The sequence below is a fragment of the Mytilus galloprovincialis genome, chromosome 2 (assembly GCF_965363235.1).
Source record: "Mytilus galloprovincialis chromosome 2, xbMytGall1.hap1.1, whole genome shotgun sequence".
NCBI classification, from domain to species: domain Eukaryota; kingdom Metazoa; phylum Mollusca; class Bivalvia; order Mytilida; family Mytilidae; genus Mytilus; species Mytilus galloprovincialis.
In genome coordinates this window covers 25,585,589-25,604,502 of record NC_134839.1, presented here as the reverse complement: position 1 = coordinate 25,604,502, position 18,914 = coordinate 25,585,589, and the positions used below count along the sequence as shown (strand labels likewise).

At 32.1% G+C, this 18,914-nt stretch overlaps 1 protein-coding gene and 1 long non-coding RNA gene across 2 annotated transcripts in view; both read right to left on the bottom strand.

Moving 5' to 3' along the window:
• The window catches only part of LOC143062183 (gamma-aminobutyric acid type B receptor subunit 1-like), a 75,966-nt gene extending 64,073 nt beyond the window's left edge, over window positions 1–11,893 (bottom strand). Inside the window, exon 1 of the mRNA XM_076233970.1 lies at window positions 11,652–11,893. Coding sequence (XP_076090085.1) covers window positions 11,652–11,882 — 231 coding nt within the window. The 5' untranslated portion in view covers window positions 11,883–11,893. The remainder of the gene's footprint in view (window positions 1–11,651) is intronic.
• A 2,378-nt stretch (window positions 11,894–14,271) lies between these two features.
• On the bottom strand, window positions 14,272–18,603 carry LOC143063231 (uncharacterized). The gene is made up of 2 exons (XR_012974978.1): window positions 18,385–18,603; window positions 14,272–16,047 (listed from the first exon to the last, which is right to left on the bottom strand). It is a non-coding gene; the product is annotated as an uncharacterized LOC143063231 (long non-coding RNA).
• Between the last annotated feature and the right edge of the window lie 311 nt (window positions 18,604–18,914).

The window sequence follows — 18,914 nt, the reverse complement described above, 5'->3', positions numbered from 1 at the left end:
ATGGAATTTTAGTTTTTATGAAGCTTTTTGTTTTGCCAATCACACATTTTTTTTGTACCTAGAATTCTTTTCATTTCTAAATATTAAATTGCTGATGTTTCAATTTCATCTTTTAGCTTAATATGTTTTATGTTCTACCAATATTTAGTTTATTTCTGAAGTATGTTATCTTTAAGATTGATTGAATGAGATTGCACAACAGACAAAACAGATTCTGTAACCTATCTCATTTCACCATTATATATTAAAGTATAAATTGGAAAACAAAACATTAAAAAAAAATCAATATAAATTATGTTAAAAAAAGTAAACAACAAAAACACCGAACTCAAAGGGAAATTCAATCGGAAACTCCCTTCTCAAATGGCAAAATTAAAAACCCGACCACATGAAACGATTGGACAATACCTGTCTTAGCGTACATGTTTCTTTGTAAAGCTGATGCAAGCATATATATAAAAATATATATGATATGTCTAATGATGTGAATATCACGAAAACTTTGATACAAATGTACTGTTCGTACATAAGTTTAACAAATAAAACATCAGTTTTGCTATTTCAACATATTGAAATGACACAAGAATGGACATGATGTATTTATTCATAACAGAAAACCTGCACTTGACAAGTTTTCAGTTCACTATTGATCTCGTTTAGTATTATGGACAAATTTCTTCTATGTGATATTTTTCCGTATTATCATTCTGTTAAGTAATTAGCATCTCTTATGTATTGTAGATGCTAACAACATAAATGCGATCAATCAAACATGTTTGCTAATGACTTTGATCTCCTAACAGTCATTTCTAGTAATTACCGGCCTCCAAATCAAGAAAACAATTTTAGATACTTATGGGATAGCATAATTGTCTGTCATTTCCTGTCAATTCACATAGCTCAACAGTTCTGAGAAGATATTATATCAGTTGGAATTGTGTTGTTATACAATAGATAAACAGAAACAAGACTCCAGCAAATTGTTTAAAAGATCATTACGAATAATGTTTCTATTCTATGGATTATATTTTAGTGATACATGTAATCGTCCTTGTGCTTTTAAATATATTGTGTATGACTGTATTTGACTGTATTTGAAATAAGCTTCCTTTACTCCAGAAATTTTGTTGATTTGTTAAGTCATTTACAAGATTGAAAGTTAGACCGTTTGCATGAACTTTTATTTCTTCACCTAAATGCCGTTGTCGTGAATATAGGCCAAGAGACTTTAGAAAGTTATGTTATGTAATTGTTTCCCGTATTTTCGCGCACACTATTTGTAATGTAACGTAACTTTTCTTTCTAGTCCTTCAAGGATTATACAAGAATTTGTCAAAATTTTTGTGATAAATAAAAATTACTGTGTGAATTGGTATTTTTAATATAAATTTTGAAACAAATCTTGAAAATTGATTTTAGATAAGTTCCAAGTCATTTTGAGGTTTAAAGGATCTATTATATCGTCAACGATATAAAAGCGTGCACGTTTTCAGAATCGTTTTGAGCTTTTGGGATTTGTAACTTATAGAATGTTTAATTTAAACTATCTGCAGATAAATTTGGTCTCTTTTAGATCAGAAAAGCTCTCACACATTAAAGATCACAACTGTCAAGCTGCTGCAAGTTTAAGGTGATTATATTTAGCGATACTTTAGAAAAGTTAATTCAACATATTGAAAACTGCAAAGTATCGGTAAACAGGAAGTATGTATCTGACAGACCCAAAAAGTGCAAAACGTTAAAACTCATCAACGTCAAGCTGCTGACTAATTCTAAAGTCATTCTGTTAAGTAGAACTTGACAAAAAGGCAAGTGAAATATTTAATGGAATCCCGAATACAATATAGTCCCAGCATATATTGGAAAGGTAACGCGATTCTGGCGTAAATAAAAAGCCTGGTATATATGATGATTTAATTAAAAATGCAACTGCTTGTGACGGTCCCCCCCCCCCCCCCGATGGTATCACAAGCTTAATAGTTAGCACGTCTATGTTGACCAGAAATATCAGTGATATGGCCAAAATTATAAACTACTCATACCCCATCTTCATATCTCTAAATATTAGTAAAAAATTTAGTTGTTCGAATAACTCAGGATCTTCAACCTAGATGTAGATTACCGTCGCTGTATTTGACAAAACTATTTGAAATTTATGGTCATCCATGCTCTTCAACTTGTGTTTGCCTTTTCATCCTTCTTTATTTGAGCGTTACTGATGAGTCGTTTGTAGACGAAACCTGCGTCTGGCGTTCTAGATTTAAAACCTTGTATCTTTGATAAAAGTTTATGTATAGAGGGAGATTTAATATGATTGAACTTTGATATACTCAAGGTTTATTACGATATGATAAGTAAAAGTAATGTTTACCTTAACTTTACTCAGTAGATTTGACATCAATGTGGAATTTTCCTGTCAAATAGTATTTAGAACACTTGTACGAGGGTTCTAAAATACGAAAGTTATATTTGATATTTTACATTCATCATGTGTTTTTTTTAAAGATATTTGAAGTATGCTAAGGAAGTGACATTTGTCTACGTCAATCATTCATCAATAGCATTAGTGAAAAAGACAGAAATCGGAAGACGCTTTTAATTTGTATTACAAAATTTCCCAATTATATATTTATATTAGACTTAATTGAAGATAAAGGAGTGTCTTTAAGTCTGTTTTGCAATAATGACTTTGATAGAAATGAGCCACTTAGTATCAAATAACATGATATAAGGATTATTTCAGAAATAGGGAAAAAGCCGACTGATGTTTTTTTTAATTTAAATGAGACAAAAAAATTGTCTAAATGCCAGTTCTACTTTTACTTTGACATTAACCTTTGAGATAAAATCCTCAATCTACATCCGCATCATCAAAGAGACCAGACTAAGGCTTAAATCGTACTTCTGTTCTAGAAACAAACCCTCTAAGGTCAACGTTGTGTAAGGGATGTTCGGACTTAGTTTGAGGTAAATACAAAATTCATAAACTGATAACTCTGAAAACTAGTAATTGAAGTTTAGTCTTAAACAGATATGTCAATGTTATAACACCATCTTAAAACTGTTTTTATTCCCCATTTATGGGCATGTTTTCTGGTCTGCGCGTCCGTGCGTCCGTGCGTCCGTCCGTCCGTCTGTTCGTTCGTTCGTTTGTTTGTCCGTCCATCTGTCCCGCTTCAGGTTAAAGTTTTAGGTCGAGGTAGTTTTTGATAAAGTTGAAGTTAAATCAACTTAGTAAACAGGTTCCCAATGATATGATAATTTTAATACCAAAATAGAGATTATACCTTTTTTCACGGTCACTGAACATAGCAATTGATAGTGCGGATGGGGCATCCGTATACTAGGGACACATTCTTGGTTTTTCATTTTCAGACGTATATACTGTGGTCAGTTCAGTACTGTTGCAAACAATTCGCTTCCAGTGAAATCCGTAACATATAAATAGCGAAATTCAGTATGATTGTAATGTGTATAGGAAAACAACGAGCGTATTCTGAACAGTACTGGATTTAGCGCAGAGGATAAGACTAAACGATTGGAAAATATTTTAAAATCTATTGTTCAGTCTTTTTAGAGAGGTTCATTTTCAAGAAACTGTTCTTCATATTAAACTGGGTTACTAGTTGAAGCAAACAGTACCATATAAATCATTCAAGAACAATTATGTCTGTACTTCGAAGATTTAAGTATTATACTAGAAGACTTTGGTAAGCGACACGCAACCAGTAAAAACTATTCATCGACCATTTTTAAAACCTTACGCTTTAATATCAAACTTTGTCTTTAGCATGTAATCTACACTTGTTGAATAGTTTTGTGATTGCTTGATTAACAAGATTATGTTGGAATATATTCATTTGTTTTGTGTTATTTATGATAATTCGTCAATTTTCAATTTCAAATTCAAATGGCATATCTAAATCTTTGTTTCATTGTCAGTTGACAAGTTTGGTAAAGTTAAAAATTGTCTCACTTATTTTTAGATTTTATACATAAAATGAGTTAATAGTTTGTCAATGTCTTATCCTACTGGACAAGTTAGTCAATACACAAAGTGAGATATCTTATCTTACAACTTTATTCTAAATATTGAAGTGATGACATATGAATGTAAAGAAAAGATCGACGCTGAATACCGATTCACACATATTGAAATTATCTTTACATATTTTTAACAAAAAAGTTCCTATGTTTAGCTGCAAATTTGTAAAAAAGATATTTTGGGTATTTTTAGTATTTTTCATACAAAAATAATGTAGAGCAGTCTCAATTTATCTTGCTTAGATCTGAAACGGAATACTGAGTTGGCAATTAGATATATAAATTTGAGGTTAATTTTAGTTACCCAAAAGATACCTTTGGCACTTCTTTATTTTTACAATTCAGCCGCAAAATTGAAATAATCGTTATGTCAGTATAACATTGTGATACAACCTATAGTAAATACAAGGCCATGTTTAAATTAATGTTTTTGAAATCTTCCGAAAAACGTCTACTGCAATTCCAACGTTGTTTGAAATATATATGCCCGACAAGGCATTATTCATTCAATCAAAAGTGGGGATACATATCACATTACATTTACATAAAATATACATGTAAAAATACAGGATGACTTTAAAGATAGTAACATAGCTAACTACAAAGAATATTTTGTCTGTTCAAAAACCATCATAGAATGTGAAAACGATTGAACGTCGTCGCGATAAACATAGGAAAGTTTGAAATTTCTTTTCCACTCTAAGCCTGTTATGTCACTTTTTGCGGCGTTGATACATCCGTGTGACAGTTCGTAATTATATTATGCTGTCTTTGTGTAATGTCGTAACTTGATTTTAAGTATTCGTTTTTATTCTGTGGTAAATATATCGAAATGTACTATAATATTATTTATTTATGGATTTTCTGACCTGCGTGTTCCCGGATTTATTTGTACTGTGTTCCTGTCGTCATGTAATGTTGTCATTTTAATGGTATAATAAACATTGTCATAACGCACGAGGTTTGGCTAGTCACAAAACCATGTTCAACCCAACAGTTTTCTTAAAATATCCTGTACCAAGTCAGAAATTTGGCAGTTGTTATATAATCTTTTCTATATATGTTACATTGTCGTATGTTTGTTCTTGCACTTAGGTGTTTCTGTTGTTTCGTTGTTTTCCTCTTATAGTTGATGTGTTTGCCTCGGTTTTAATTGATAAAAGTTAAATCATAAAAATACTAAACTCCGAGGAATTTCAAAACAGAAAGTCCCTAATCAAATGGCAAAATCAAATAATAAAACACATCAAACGATAGGACAACAACTGTTATATGCCTGACTTGGTACAGGCATTTTCAAATGTAGAAAATGGTGGATTTAACCTGGTTTTATAGCGCTAAACCTCTCACTTGTATGACAGTCACATCAAATTCCGTTATATTTAAAAACGATGCATGAACAAAACAGACATACATGGCTACAGCTGTCGGTTTTGCTTTCTCTCAATCGATTTATGACATCTGAACACGGTACACTACTGTTTCCTTTATTCCGCACCGTCGAAAAAAAAGTATAATCAGTGATGAAAAACAGAGGAAAATATGCTGATGTCATCTTGCCTCCATCGTTTGGGGAATCTTCTGTAGACTTAGGTGTGTTTTATTCCACCAGCTATATAAATTAGGGGTATAAGTGTTTGACTTTAAACATGGAGTGCATTAAAAATTTTACAAATATCAATTGCATCTGTGTCTGTCGAATTCCTTGAAGTTCAGACACTCAATTTATCTTGCAGCTTTTAACTAAATGTTTTAAGATCATCTCATCTGTATTCATGTATATTGGCCTAAGAATGGTTCACTAAACAGCTTAATTTTAGGAAAGTACAGTATTACATTTCTTGCAACAGCTGAATTACACAAGAATACATCATTGATGAACATGAATGTGCTATATTAACGGTTTGTTGTACGTATTATTGGAATAACATTTTACTTAGTTTGAAGAAAATCAAACGCATTGGAAACGTCTTAATTACGTAACTAGAAAATCTAATAAAGTTGGTGACGATTATTTAGTGACCTGTTTAAAGGACTTAATTGACAGCTAAATTGATATTAATTTCCTAGAAAATGAATCCTTTCATGTAGAAGATTGGAATTCGGCGTAATTGACAAATTCTCATATATTTACTTTTACTTGATTTGTATACTTTCGATTATCAAAAGATTCCTGAAGTGGAAAGACGCGACTTTCTTCGTTTGAAATAGTTATGTATTTGAAAAGCATTGCAACTGCAAACTCAAAGATAAGATTAAAATACTCTATTGTAAGAACATAAATCAGGTTTCTCTTCAAGTCTGTAGTGGCAGAGTTATTTGACTTAAACGTGATCTGTAAAGCATTTAAGGATTGATCCACACTGTTCTGTTATTGATGCCTTCAAAAGTAAACTACTAAATTTGTCTCGTACATTAATGTATATAGATATAGGAAGATGTGGTGTGAGTGCCAATGAGACAACTCTCCATACAAATAACAATTTAAAAAGTAAACCATTATAGGTTAAAGTACGGCCTTCAACACGGAGCCTTAGCTCACACCGAACAACAAGCTATAAAGGGCCCCACAATTACTAGTGTAAAACCATTCAAACGGGAAAACCAACGGTCTAATCTCTATAAACAAAACGAGAAACGAGAAACACGTATATATTACATAAACAAACGACAACTACTGTACATCAGATTCCTGACTTAGGACAGGTGCAAACATTTGCAGCGGGATTAAACGTTTTAATGGATCCAAACCTTCTCCCTTTTTCTGAAACAATAGCATAACATCACAACAAAGAAAAACATAAGTATGCATACATTATTATACATTTTATTGAGTTGTAATCTTTAAGTATACCTGGGGTTTCCTGTTTTGTTGAACACCAATTTGTGGCATTCGGTTGTTTTCTGTCCTACCATCGGGTAGTTGTCTCTTTGACACATTCCCCATTTCTATTCTCAACTGTATGTATTGTGTTCCTTGACGAGAAAAACGATGGATAATAACAGACTAATGGGAAGAACTTTGGAATCGCATATCATTACATGTAAGCAAATTTGTAAACTTATTATGCTTACATGATAGATAATTCAAATACAAGATATGAAACAGTAATTGGAATAGTTTGATGTATTTATACATTGTGTCCATTAAATGCTGACAATGTCATTTCTGTTGAAATTATCACCTAGTAATCCACCACATCAGATGATAACATTTATATTAGATAAGTTAACGTACCAATTATGTATTTATATGCAAGTAGAACTGTTACAAATGTCGAAGGGTTGGTTATTGGATCAGACATGCTTTGTTTTAATAGTTATGATGAGAATTTCTTGTTCTAATAAAGAAGGATAAACGAGTGCGGAGATAAAAGTCTAGGGATGACTAAGGTCTAGGGAAGACTAACATATATTTTTATAGATGCTATGAATAGTTCACCTTACTTTCGTTTTGTTTATCATTGATTGGTTTATTGGTGTTGACAAATGTACATGCATATTGTGGACGAAAGATATTATATGTTCATGCACTGAGTAACCGGTCACTGAGTATGCATATTGTGGACGAAAGATAATTATATGTTCATGCACTGAGTAGGTTTTCTCCTTTGTAGGTCGACCAGAATTAGGGCGAACAATTACAAAAGTGAGGGTGTTTTTGGATAAGTTTATAAATGTGACATGACATCAGGCTACATACGGACATCACACAAGGTTGTTGTAAATGGTCTTTTACTTCATGCAGAAAACGTGTCACCCAAACCTCATGAGGCTTCAGACATAAAGTATCCGTTGCGATTTGACATGACTGTTTATCTATACATCATGAACTACCAAATTGATACCTTTTTAAGTCAAAATGTGATTTCAGTAATTTAACTATAAATTAGATTGAAATCCCTCTGCCAGAGTTGGTTTTAGAACACGGGTTTAACGTTTCTGTTAGAGTTTAGTATATAACGCAGTTAAACTGGTGTACGTATTTACATCTGCATCATATTTACTTGGTGCTCAAGAAAAGCGATATGTTTTAATCATATACATGTACCTCATTACATCTTCGTATAAGAAGACCAGCAAAAAACATATTTTTTTATAATGATAAAAAAAAGATTTTGCATTATGCGATAATAATGTAAGTTGTGTATCTTAATCAGGCCGTTAGTTTTCTCGTTTAAATTGTTTTATATTTGTCATTTCGATGACTTTCATAGCTGACTATATATATGCGGCAAGGGCAGAAGACACGTCCAACATTCAATGTCTTTTGCTATAATCACTACCTTTTTTTTTAAATTTTGATAATAATATCTAAATGATAAATTCATTTCTACTTATTAGTTTTGTTATTAAGATTACATATTTCGGTTGTATATCTTAACCCATGAGTTTGACTGTCCCTTCGATATCTTCGCCCCTCTTTTTATCTGAATCCGACAAAGTGTACTGATATTTTTAAAACTTTTATTGCATCACTCAATCGTTGACTCAATACACAAGAAACAGACTGTCTTGGAAACAATTGAAAATAAGAGCAAACGTAATTTGTTTTAAATTCAACTAACCTTGAAACAATCTAATAAGATATTCGCCCCATTAATTCTCAGCAGTTCATTTTTAAATTGAATACCAAAGCAATGAAACAGAAATCCTGATGTAAATGAAATTATTTATTTTCTAATTTATTCTCGTCATGTTTATAACTGGGATGTTCAACTACAGTTGACACCTAGCTCCTTAATTAAATGGTATACAGTGACTCTTCAATGGGTACGTGTTTACTTGGAATTTTGAAACGCATCAAAACATAGAAAAACTGAGAACTACTATTGGGTAATTTTGTTAAAATTTGGAATATTTTGTGTGCATTTTGTGACACACGCTACTGACATGAGTTGCACGTTTTTAATAAGATACTTATATCTAAATAAATGAGACCCATTATTAGAACAAAATCACCAAAAAAGACAAATGCAAATGTGAAGTATTAATAATGGAAAGAAGGGTCAAAGAACCATCAACCATACAACAAATATATATAAAACATATCTAGAGAGTTAATTCATTTTATATATAAAACATATCTAGAGAGTTAATTCATTTTATATATATACATTGTATATAAAACATATCTAGAGAGTTAATTCATTGTATAAGTCTGTAAGAAAAGAAATGTGTCTATCCAAAACGCCAATAAAAGTCCACATAGACTTCTTAATTCTAACAGAAACAGACAAAAATTTAAACGTAAGGTGTTATGGGTGTCTTTCTCCATCTTGGATTGTAAAAAACAGAGAAACTAAGGTCCAGATTTTCTCTCAAGTTAGCAAAATTGGAGGTAGGAATGCAAATATTTAATGTGAATTTACATTTAAAAGAACCAATATATAAGAATATAACTTTTAAATAATTTTTTTTTTAAAAGTGAAGAGTATTTTTGGTTGTTTTTAAATGTTTTTAAATGTTTTTAAATTCGCATTTTAAGGGGGGTTAGCTCTAAAACAGTGCATTTTCTGAAGGAATCTATATGGAATTTTCCTATTTTGTATTTTAGCCGGAAAAAACGTACGGTGACCCTATCTTTACTTTTAATATTCTCAAAGCATTGTCTTAAAGCTCTCTTTTCCTAGATCATTTTACAATTCTATCATTTTGTTTAGTTTCTTATCACAAAATTGTGTTTTTTCCTGTATAATCCATACAAAATGTGTCATTTGTCATATTCTGTAGCTTAAGAAAATGCGCAGTGACCTATCATTTTTATTATATTTTCGAACATATATCAGGTTTTGACAAAGTATGAACAAATTCTATCATTTTTATTTTAGATTCCCATACCACCTTTAAAAATTCTGCAAATAACGAAAAACCTTAAATTAAATATAGTTGAACTGCTCTCACAACATTGCAGTGAATTGACATAAAGTGTTATTTTACAATTAATTAGTGATGATAAGTCCCGAACAGCAATAGTAAAAAGTCAATATCGACCTCAACCTTCTTTTTGTCATCAGTAACAGCATGTTCCAATATGAAAGCATCGCTCGAACAGCTCGGATGTAATTGCAATGAAACGACGTCAAGTTTCATTTTTCAATCATCAAAGTCTTTTAAAAAAATCGTTAATATCGAACTTGACCTCATTTTTTTCTTGCAGAGACAACATATAAGAATTTGAAGAAGCATTGGTTGAACGGTTCATATAAGTTACTAAACGGAAACAACTTGAGCTGCTTTCATACCTATCCCCGCAGTACAATCCTATATGAATAACCGGATTTCCGTCGAAAAATCAGTTAATAAAAACGGTCAGTCGGATAAACTCAAATACCCCAGTAGATTAAGCGTCCCATGCTTATGATAAATATGCACTGTGTGATATTTCCAAACAATTGAAAACAATAAACAAAAAAAACAACGTAAATGCGATATAGTAATAATTTATATTAGAAAATCTATGTTTCTAAAACAGGAATAAAAAGGGAAACTTGCATCAATATACAGAATATTCCCAATAGGATGAAATTCAGACCCTGTGTGCTTTAATAACAAGGATCTCATAGCATTCTGCTTTACTTTCTGTTCTGGTAATTATTACAACAGCCAATCAAAGTTCAGCCTTCAACATTAAGAAGGTGTGTATCAATTCAACAAAACCAAAGAATTCCTAAGAGGCCTTAAAAACAGAAAGTAGAACGGAGCGTTTTCTTATCCTTGTTAGCACAGCTTGGACAAAGGATCTGTTTTAGATTTTGAACTTTCCCACACCGTTTTGCCAAATAAAATTGTTTCTAAGTTTCTTCGCATTTTGTATATAATTATTAAGAAACCTAAATTTTAATAAAATAAAAGAAGAACTGGTTCGATAAGGATAGCACATCATCGTGTGTTTTGTTTATGTCATGTTATTTTTGTTTATACATTTCTCCTTATTTACTCTTTCCCAATAATAGATAGCTATGTGTAATTTACAGTTAAATTCGGAATAAATGCATAATTTTTTTATACACGTTTTATTCATAAATTTTAAATTATATTAATCGTACAGAATGTTTAGTAAGAATATACGCTAGGTAGGTGTTAAATTGTGGGTTAATTTTCAAACAAAAAACTTAACATTACATTTGCCATTAAGAAGTATTAACTGGTCTTCCAAATAAACAATAAACAGTGTTTCTCTTTTTAAAACTCTTAAATGTATTTGAACATCAGCACAGCTGCATATACACATGATTCTATAGGCCAATATATAGATAGATGTTATCTTGCAATAAATCTTTGGATTAAGTAAACACTTGAGATTATCCTGCATGGGTTAGTCAGCATTCGTTACAGTCATACTGAAAAGAATATGCCTTGATAAAATGTGCAAGAATCTAAATTCAATCTCAGACGAAACATGACCATTGTTGTGTTCTCTTTAATGTATTTTTTTGTTCTATCGGGCAAACATTTACCATCAAATTTATTCTAACTTCTGGCCCTTATTATTCCCATAGATGGTTAACCAGAAAGCGCTTTTTTCAAGGTAATGCACTGATAGTAAAAACAAAGGACAACTAGTTTTAAAAAACTCAAATCTACAAGTATTAAAATGTGCTTACCTTGCTGTCTTTTGGATCCATGTTCAAATAAAAATCTTGTAAAATATCGGAATTATTATTTACATCTTCTAAAGCCATCTCTACTGCTGGAAGACAGCCCTGTCCTCCCGCCCAGCTACCGGACATGGGGAAAATTCCTCCTATTGTCAAATTTTTATGTTTGAAACACTCAAAAACTTTTATCCAAATTAAATTATAAATTGATATTAAAATCCATTTCTTAAACAACATTTTTACGTTCAGCAACACATCTTGTAAAGATTTATAATTAAAAACTGAATTCATCCAATAACCACACACTCGCTTTCTCACTGCTAAAGCATAAATGGTCTGAAGCCTACAAAATTCCGATAGCCAATGTAAAGGTTACAAAAAAAAAGCAGTTATTGATGAATTTTAGTCAGAATCATTACTTGTGCTACTTGTTGGAGAGTTTCCTTTTGTCAATATGTCGTCTGCTTTTGCCATTCGTTATGTTATGGACATGATCGCTTTGAAGAATTAAATCTATATTTGGCTTTGCAGGAGGTATTGAAACTAGATAAAATACTAGTTAAACTAAAAAAACGTTAATTAAGTCAGAAGTAATGAAAAAAAGTCAACCAACAATTTACGTTTGAATAATATCCTCGATCATCATTTCTGAGTATCTAGAATATGTTCTCTAGAAATAATTGTCCAGTAACTATTTTGTGGTGTTAAAGGAATCAGGACATTTTAGGTATGAATATATTAACAACATGTTTTATATACTATAGCCTTTAACAAATACTTATGGATATATCCTTCCGTTCCCTTAAATCAGTCACCTATTCTGGTATCATCAGCTTTAATGTCAGTGCTTCGGTACTGACATACTTACTGAAATTCTCTGATAGAAAAAAATTGAAAAACAAATATGAAACTTAGGTTCATCAGGCAAGGTCGACCTTATATGGGTTTTGCCATTTTATTCCATTTTGGTGATAAAGCTCTACACGTGTTTCGGTATTGAACAGATATATCATGTTATGGAGGCGAATTTGCGAAAAATACAAGTCAAGGGACTGTGAAATTTCCAAACCGCTAAAATCACCAAACTGTATTCAATTGTCTCCTTTGATGTACTTTGGTTTAAATGGTTAATTTACGGATTGTAGCTCAATAATAGAATTCATTTAAAAAGTAACATTTAAATTTTGTAATTTTTATTTGCCTTTACTGGGAATACCTCCCTGAATAAAGTCTGTTATCGGCTCTTTAAAACGAATCATTGCGTTTAAATGGCTATTTGTTCCAAATTTTAGTGTTTTCAAACTATCTTGAAAACGATTAACAGAAAAAAAAAAACTATAAACAGTAAAACAATCATAAGAAACAAAAGTTATATAAACAGGGCTTATATAGCGGTAATAGTTAATTTACCTAGAATGGAGTGTTTCCCTTAAACAGCATCTTTTGCGTACTTAATTGTTAATTTAAAATTGTTATAGAAAGAAAGACGCCGTAAAAAGAAAATTATAATCTGCATTACAAGATAACTAAAATGCCAATGACTATTGATACCATCTATCGAGTCCTTTTAAAACATCATCCTAAGTGACAATTCAAGGGCAATACTGGTGTTGTGAGCTCGAATCCCGTTTTATTGTAGGTTTTACATAAAAAAAAATACTAGGAAGACCTTTTATCTTACCTCCAATACATTTCTAGGAATGTGATTGGTTAAAAGCGCCCTCGTGGAGACCGTGTATATTTGATATTAGGTTAGTAGGGAGGCGGGGCTTATCTCATACACGGTTAGTAGTGGTGTTACGTCCCTTTATATACCATATAAGGTAGAAGGGAGGCGGGGCTTATTTCATACACGGTTAGTAGTGGTGTTACGTCCCTTTATAAAAAAAAACGGCACTGAGAAAAAATCCTAAAAGTTTCAACAGACGAAGAAATTGATGATAACGATTGTTATAAATTCATAAAACACCTTTAAACCTAACAAGTTGTTATTGTTGGTATCTGTTTTTTGTAGGATTAATGGAACTATGTAGTTTTTTAATGCTAACAATATTGAAGACTTGCTCATTTTGATAGGTTTTTAGTCTAAATTTTTAACACGTTAAGATAGTCGGTAAGATAAATTCGTTACATAGTGTGCTAGTGACCTAATACGGTATATATGGGGTCAGTAAATTCCATATGGCGATTCGAGCTTCGCTCTCACCCCATATATACGCTCGAATCCCCATATGGAAGTTACTGACCCCATATATACCGTATTAGGTCACTAGCACACTATGTAACTAATATTTTGTATTCCTGATGAAAATCGGTAGTTTTCCCCGGCTCTAACGCTTTTCTTCACAAAATATAGATGGCCGCCATGATGTTGCTAAGGTGCGTTTAGTTTCATTAATCACCAACAAACACACACAATATAGATGTCTATTAATTTCTTAACATTTTATGATTTTAGTCCATTACCTTAAAACAATGAAAGAAAAATACTGCGAGATTTTTTTCTCTCGATTTAATAAATCTCTAAATGAGAAAAAAAAAAAAAAAAAAAAGAAAATGCCAATTTGGCTTAATTGATACATAGATTCCTCAAAAGAGATATTACTCTTAAATGACAATGTTTAGCATATTTTCGTTTCTTTTTAATGTTATGAATAATCATTCATACAATATTGAAATATAAATAAATTTGAGCCGGGGCATTTCAATCAATACTAAATATTATACTCGAACTGTACGGATTTGCGCATAACACTAACTGTTGTTTTCTTTTATCATAAAAAACACCTTGCGGATAATAAAGTCCATCCGACTTTTGCAACAGCTGCCTGTGTTTGGTTCCATCACTTGACACAATATAAAGTTTATAACTGGTTCTAGCGACAACATATATATTTTTATGAATGTCTAATGCCATACTTAGCGAAGACTGGTCTCCCGGTATTGTAATCTCCCAAACATGTTTTCCTTCATAATCACAACATTTTAAAACATTGGAATCAGAGTCTGCATGATATATAAATGACCCATCGAACGATATGTACTGGCTGGCGACTGGTATTGTTTTGATTTGTGTCCCAGTTGCATCAAAGATTTGAACACCATATCCTTTCACGGCAACTGCTAATTTGTTGTTTGAGTGGTCGATTCCGTAACATTCCCCAATCACGTCAAGTTCTTTTACAATTTGTTCTTGGTCCTTACTAAAATCAATAAAAGAAACTTTTTTCGCTTCAGGCATGGTAACAGCAACAACGGATTCATCCATAATGGCGATATCAAAAGGTCTTGACGCAGTTTCAATATCACGAAGAAAGCGACAGTTGCAATCATACAAGAACAGCCTATGAGATTTGTTATCATTGTTTGCAAATAATATTGAGTCATTCTGTAAAACAACACAGCCTGTTAGTAAACAAGGAGAACGAAAAGACGCTTCTTTACTTTTTATAATTTTGATGGTGTCAATGTGTCCGCTAGCTTTTTTCGTAGGTTTTATTTGGACCTTGGCAATTTGTCCTGAACTTCTAAGCTTGACCTCTAACGGTTGTTTCTTTAATTCAATATGACAGATTCCTGCGACAGACATTATATTTTTAAAGTCCTCGGTCTCGCTGAAAATCAAATCTGCATTATCAAATTCGCCTTTTTCGATACTTTCAGATACAAAAGTTTCTTGCTTTGATAAAATACTCTCAAATTCGGACAGACTCAAAAATACTTGGAGGTTAGTTCCGTGTTCTGTTGATTGTTGAATATTCGTTTTTATGTCTTGGACATCTTCAAGTTTTATCTTTAATTGTTTTATTCCTTCGCTAGTTGTTCTTTCATATTCTGTATTCATTCTGTCTATGTTATCGAACTGCTGTTTTATTAACAAATCAATCTTTTCTTCTACTTTCTTCCTCGTATTAGTAATTTCCTTCTTTATCTTGATAATTCGGTCTGCAATGTTACGCTTCGATTGCTCTTTATTTTCAATAATTTGCTCGATCTTTAAAATCAACCCGCTAAACCCCTCATCAATGCGGTTTATAGCAACGGACGACTTTACATTTTCAATGACATCATCAATTGGACATAGACCTTTGCAACCTTTGTGGTTATTAGTGGTACATCTTATACAACATGGCTCTTGGTGTTCAGGGCAGAAAAGCTCAAAATTCCGCTCGTGATATGAACATGATTCCATCACATGTTTAAAGATTTGTGGAACTTGTTCGCGTGTGTCAAAAGGAACTGTACCATGTAATCTAAGTGACTTAAAGGAGCTGTGGTACTTTTGGCAAGTCGAACAAAGACCTTCTTTACATACTGTACACCAAACAGACGCATCTTTCTTAGAACCTCTGACGCTACAAGGTTTACATTTAGAATCGGCCTGTTTGTCCATTTTAATGTTCTGTAAATTATAATAATCAAGTTATATATGTTTTCTCTGACACAAAAATCAATTTACAAACAAACAGGGTTCAACTATTTTAGAAGCAAAACCATATAATTTTAAAGAGTACTAGTAGCTTAAGAAAAATGCATTTGAAAATGGTAAAGTAAAATATTGAAAATTAATTTCCAGCGGCAGATTAAGGTGTGTACGTCCTCTATGTCCCTTTTTGATTGGAAAATGAAAAAGTTTAGCCCAAAACTGTCCAAAAATTATTTTATGTGACATTAGCGAGAAGACTGCTTTCAAACATGCACTAAAAGATGTTTAGCTAGCCATAAAGCCTATTTTAATCCACCGTTTTCTACATAAGAAAAGGCCAATAGCAATTCAGGAAAACGACAGTTGTTTGCCATTTCCTTGACGTGTTTGAGCTTTTGAATTTGTCATTCAAAATTGAACTTCTCGCTTTGAATTTTCTACAGAGTTAGGTATTTTAATGTTATTATTTTTGTAAACACATTTTTCGTATATCTCATATCATTTATCTCGGAAATAATACTATTTCATTTTTTTGCATGCACAAATCCGAGAGATATGTACCTGTCACGTTTATGAATAAGTGAAGGAGGGGCGAAAGATACCAGAGGGACAGTCAAACCCATAGAAATAAAATAAACTGACAACACCAAGGCTTTTACTTACCCCTAATGATGACCTAACAAGGTAAAAAAGTGTAAAGAAGGATGAACTACTACCATGCCACATGTGAAGTTTTTCAAAATTTCAAAAGCTTGCGTTTCAAATTTCATTTCCAGAAGAGAAGACGTAGTTGTATGTTTGTAATTAAAAAATGACTAACATTAAGTTAACAATATGACAGTTGTTTCCATATGTTTGATGTGTTTGAGCTTTTGATGTTTTCATTTGATAAGGGACTTTCCGTTTAGAATTTCCACAGATTTCGGTACTTTTGTTATATTTTTGTTTTATACACATTTTTCGAATATGTCATTTTATTCATCTCGGTAATCATCAAATGTTATATATATAATGAAATATTAACTTTGAATCAGATCTACTCTAACATCGTTAGATTGATTTTCTAGGCATTTTACAAATACTAGTATTCTAACGTCTGATATTTCTTAATCATAAGAAGACAATAACAATCAAAACCAAGGAGTAAACAAAGACTCACAAAACCAAAAGACATTTACATCAACACTTATAAATAATAAATAAGAAACAACACGAACTCCACTCAAAACCGGGAGTAAAATCAGGTGCTCCGGAAGGGTAAGCCTTTACTGCACCGTATATGGTACCCGTCGTGTTATTTCTTTGTTCAGTTCGGTAATGATGGAAGGTTATTATGACTGAGGAAGAATATTATCATATATTATTTCTGACACACTTTTGTCATAATAGCCAATCAGCTCATGATGGCGACCGTAAAATTTCTTGAGTGATGACCTTAACTTGATTGATTCATAGCCCTGTTCTAGCAACTTTTGGGAAAGTAGTATACCTCGTTCAACAAAACTAACGTAATTTGAGCTAGCTCTAGAGTAACGTATCAATTGAGACACATATACTCCATATGCTGGTGCCGCTGGGATGTTGCTACACAGAAATGAAAAGTTGACTATAAGAAAATTAAAATCATCGCGTTTGTCATAAATTTTGGTATTTAACCTACCATCAGTGAGTAGTCATTTCGAGAAAAGGGTCTAAACATGAACAAGACGAAGCAGATTTGCCTGTTTCGGTAATATCTTTAATTTCAAGTTCACTTGGACATATTAAATGTAAGTGATCACTGAATCTATTATTATTCAGAGACAGTACATCATCAATCTACCGAAGACCGATGGACAAGGTATAATTTTCACTACACATAGGTAGACATATATACATATATTTATTTACAGTGCATGTATGCTTCTAAAAATAGTTTAGCATCCTGTAATTATACTGAAGAGATGAGTAGATGTCATTGCTGTACACTAAAAAGAAAACTTCGTGTATTGCAGAGGCGGATTTTGGGAAAAAAAATTGGTTGCTTATATAGGGAATCATTGAAGCGTGACTGGAGCGGGCCCCCTTTTAGGTCAGTCAGTGGGCCCCCACTTATGTAAATTTCTGGATATCACGCAGGTTCCCGTAAAATTTTGACGTCATAAAACAAAACATCTGACGACACAATGGAAAAGTGATTGTTGTATGCGTCAAAAGTTCAAGCGGCCGGGTCAGCCGGGATTAGCGATAAGGTGTATTACTTACACCTAATGATGACCTTTTAAGGTAGAAAAAGTGTAAAGAAAGAGGAACTACTAAATCCGAATTACGAACCTTGATAAACTTTTTGTGTGTAGCATATATTCTTCAGTTACTCTGGACCGTTTACCAGTAAAGTGTAACTTTGTGATGCAGAACAAAGAGAGATAAATACATTGGTTATGACGTTGTACAATTGTGAAACAGTTTTATCAGGATTTGATGTTATCCATGTTATCTTGCAATCGACCTTTCTACTACGCATATACAGGTTGACAGATAACATTAAGTGATAGACGTAATATATTGTAAATTAATAGTCTCCTGGTATCTCACTTCCGTTGCGAGCAATGGTTATGTTAAGATTACTGGTTGAATTACATAACAGTTCAATATTGAGGTCTTAATTGCCATCCGCAATTTAGTAATGTCGATAAATTTATTCAAAAATTAAATTCGAATTTGATGTAAAAAAAAATATACGTTAAAGTTCAGTGTTAAATGATAAAGACAATATTCATACAGTGAAGGAAGATATGAAATTTATTTGTACTAGCTCTGAAATAGAAGAAAATGTACGAGTATTGTATAGACAGTAAACGACT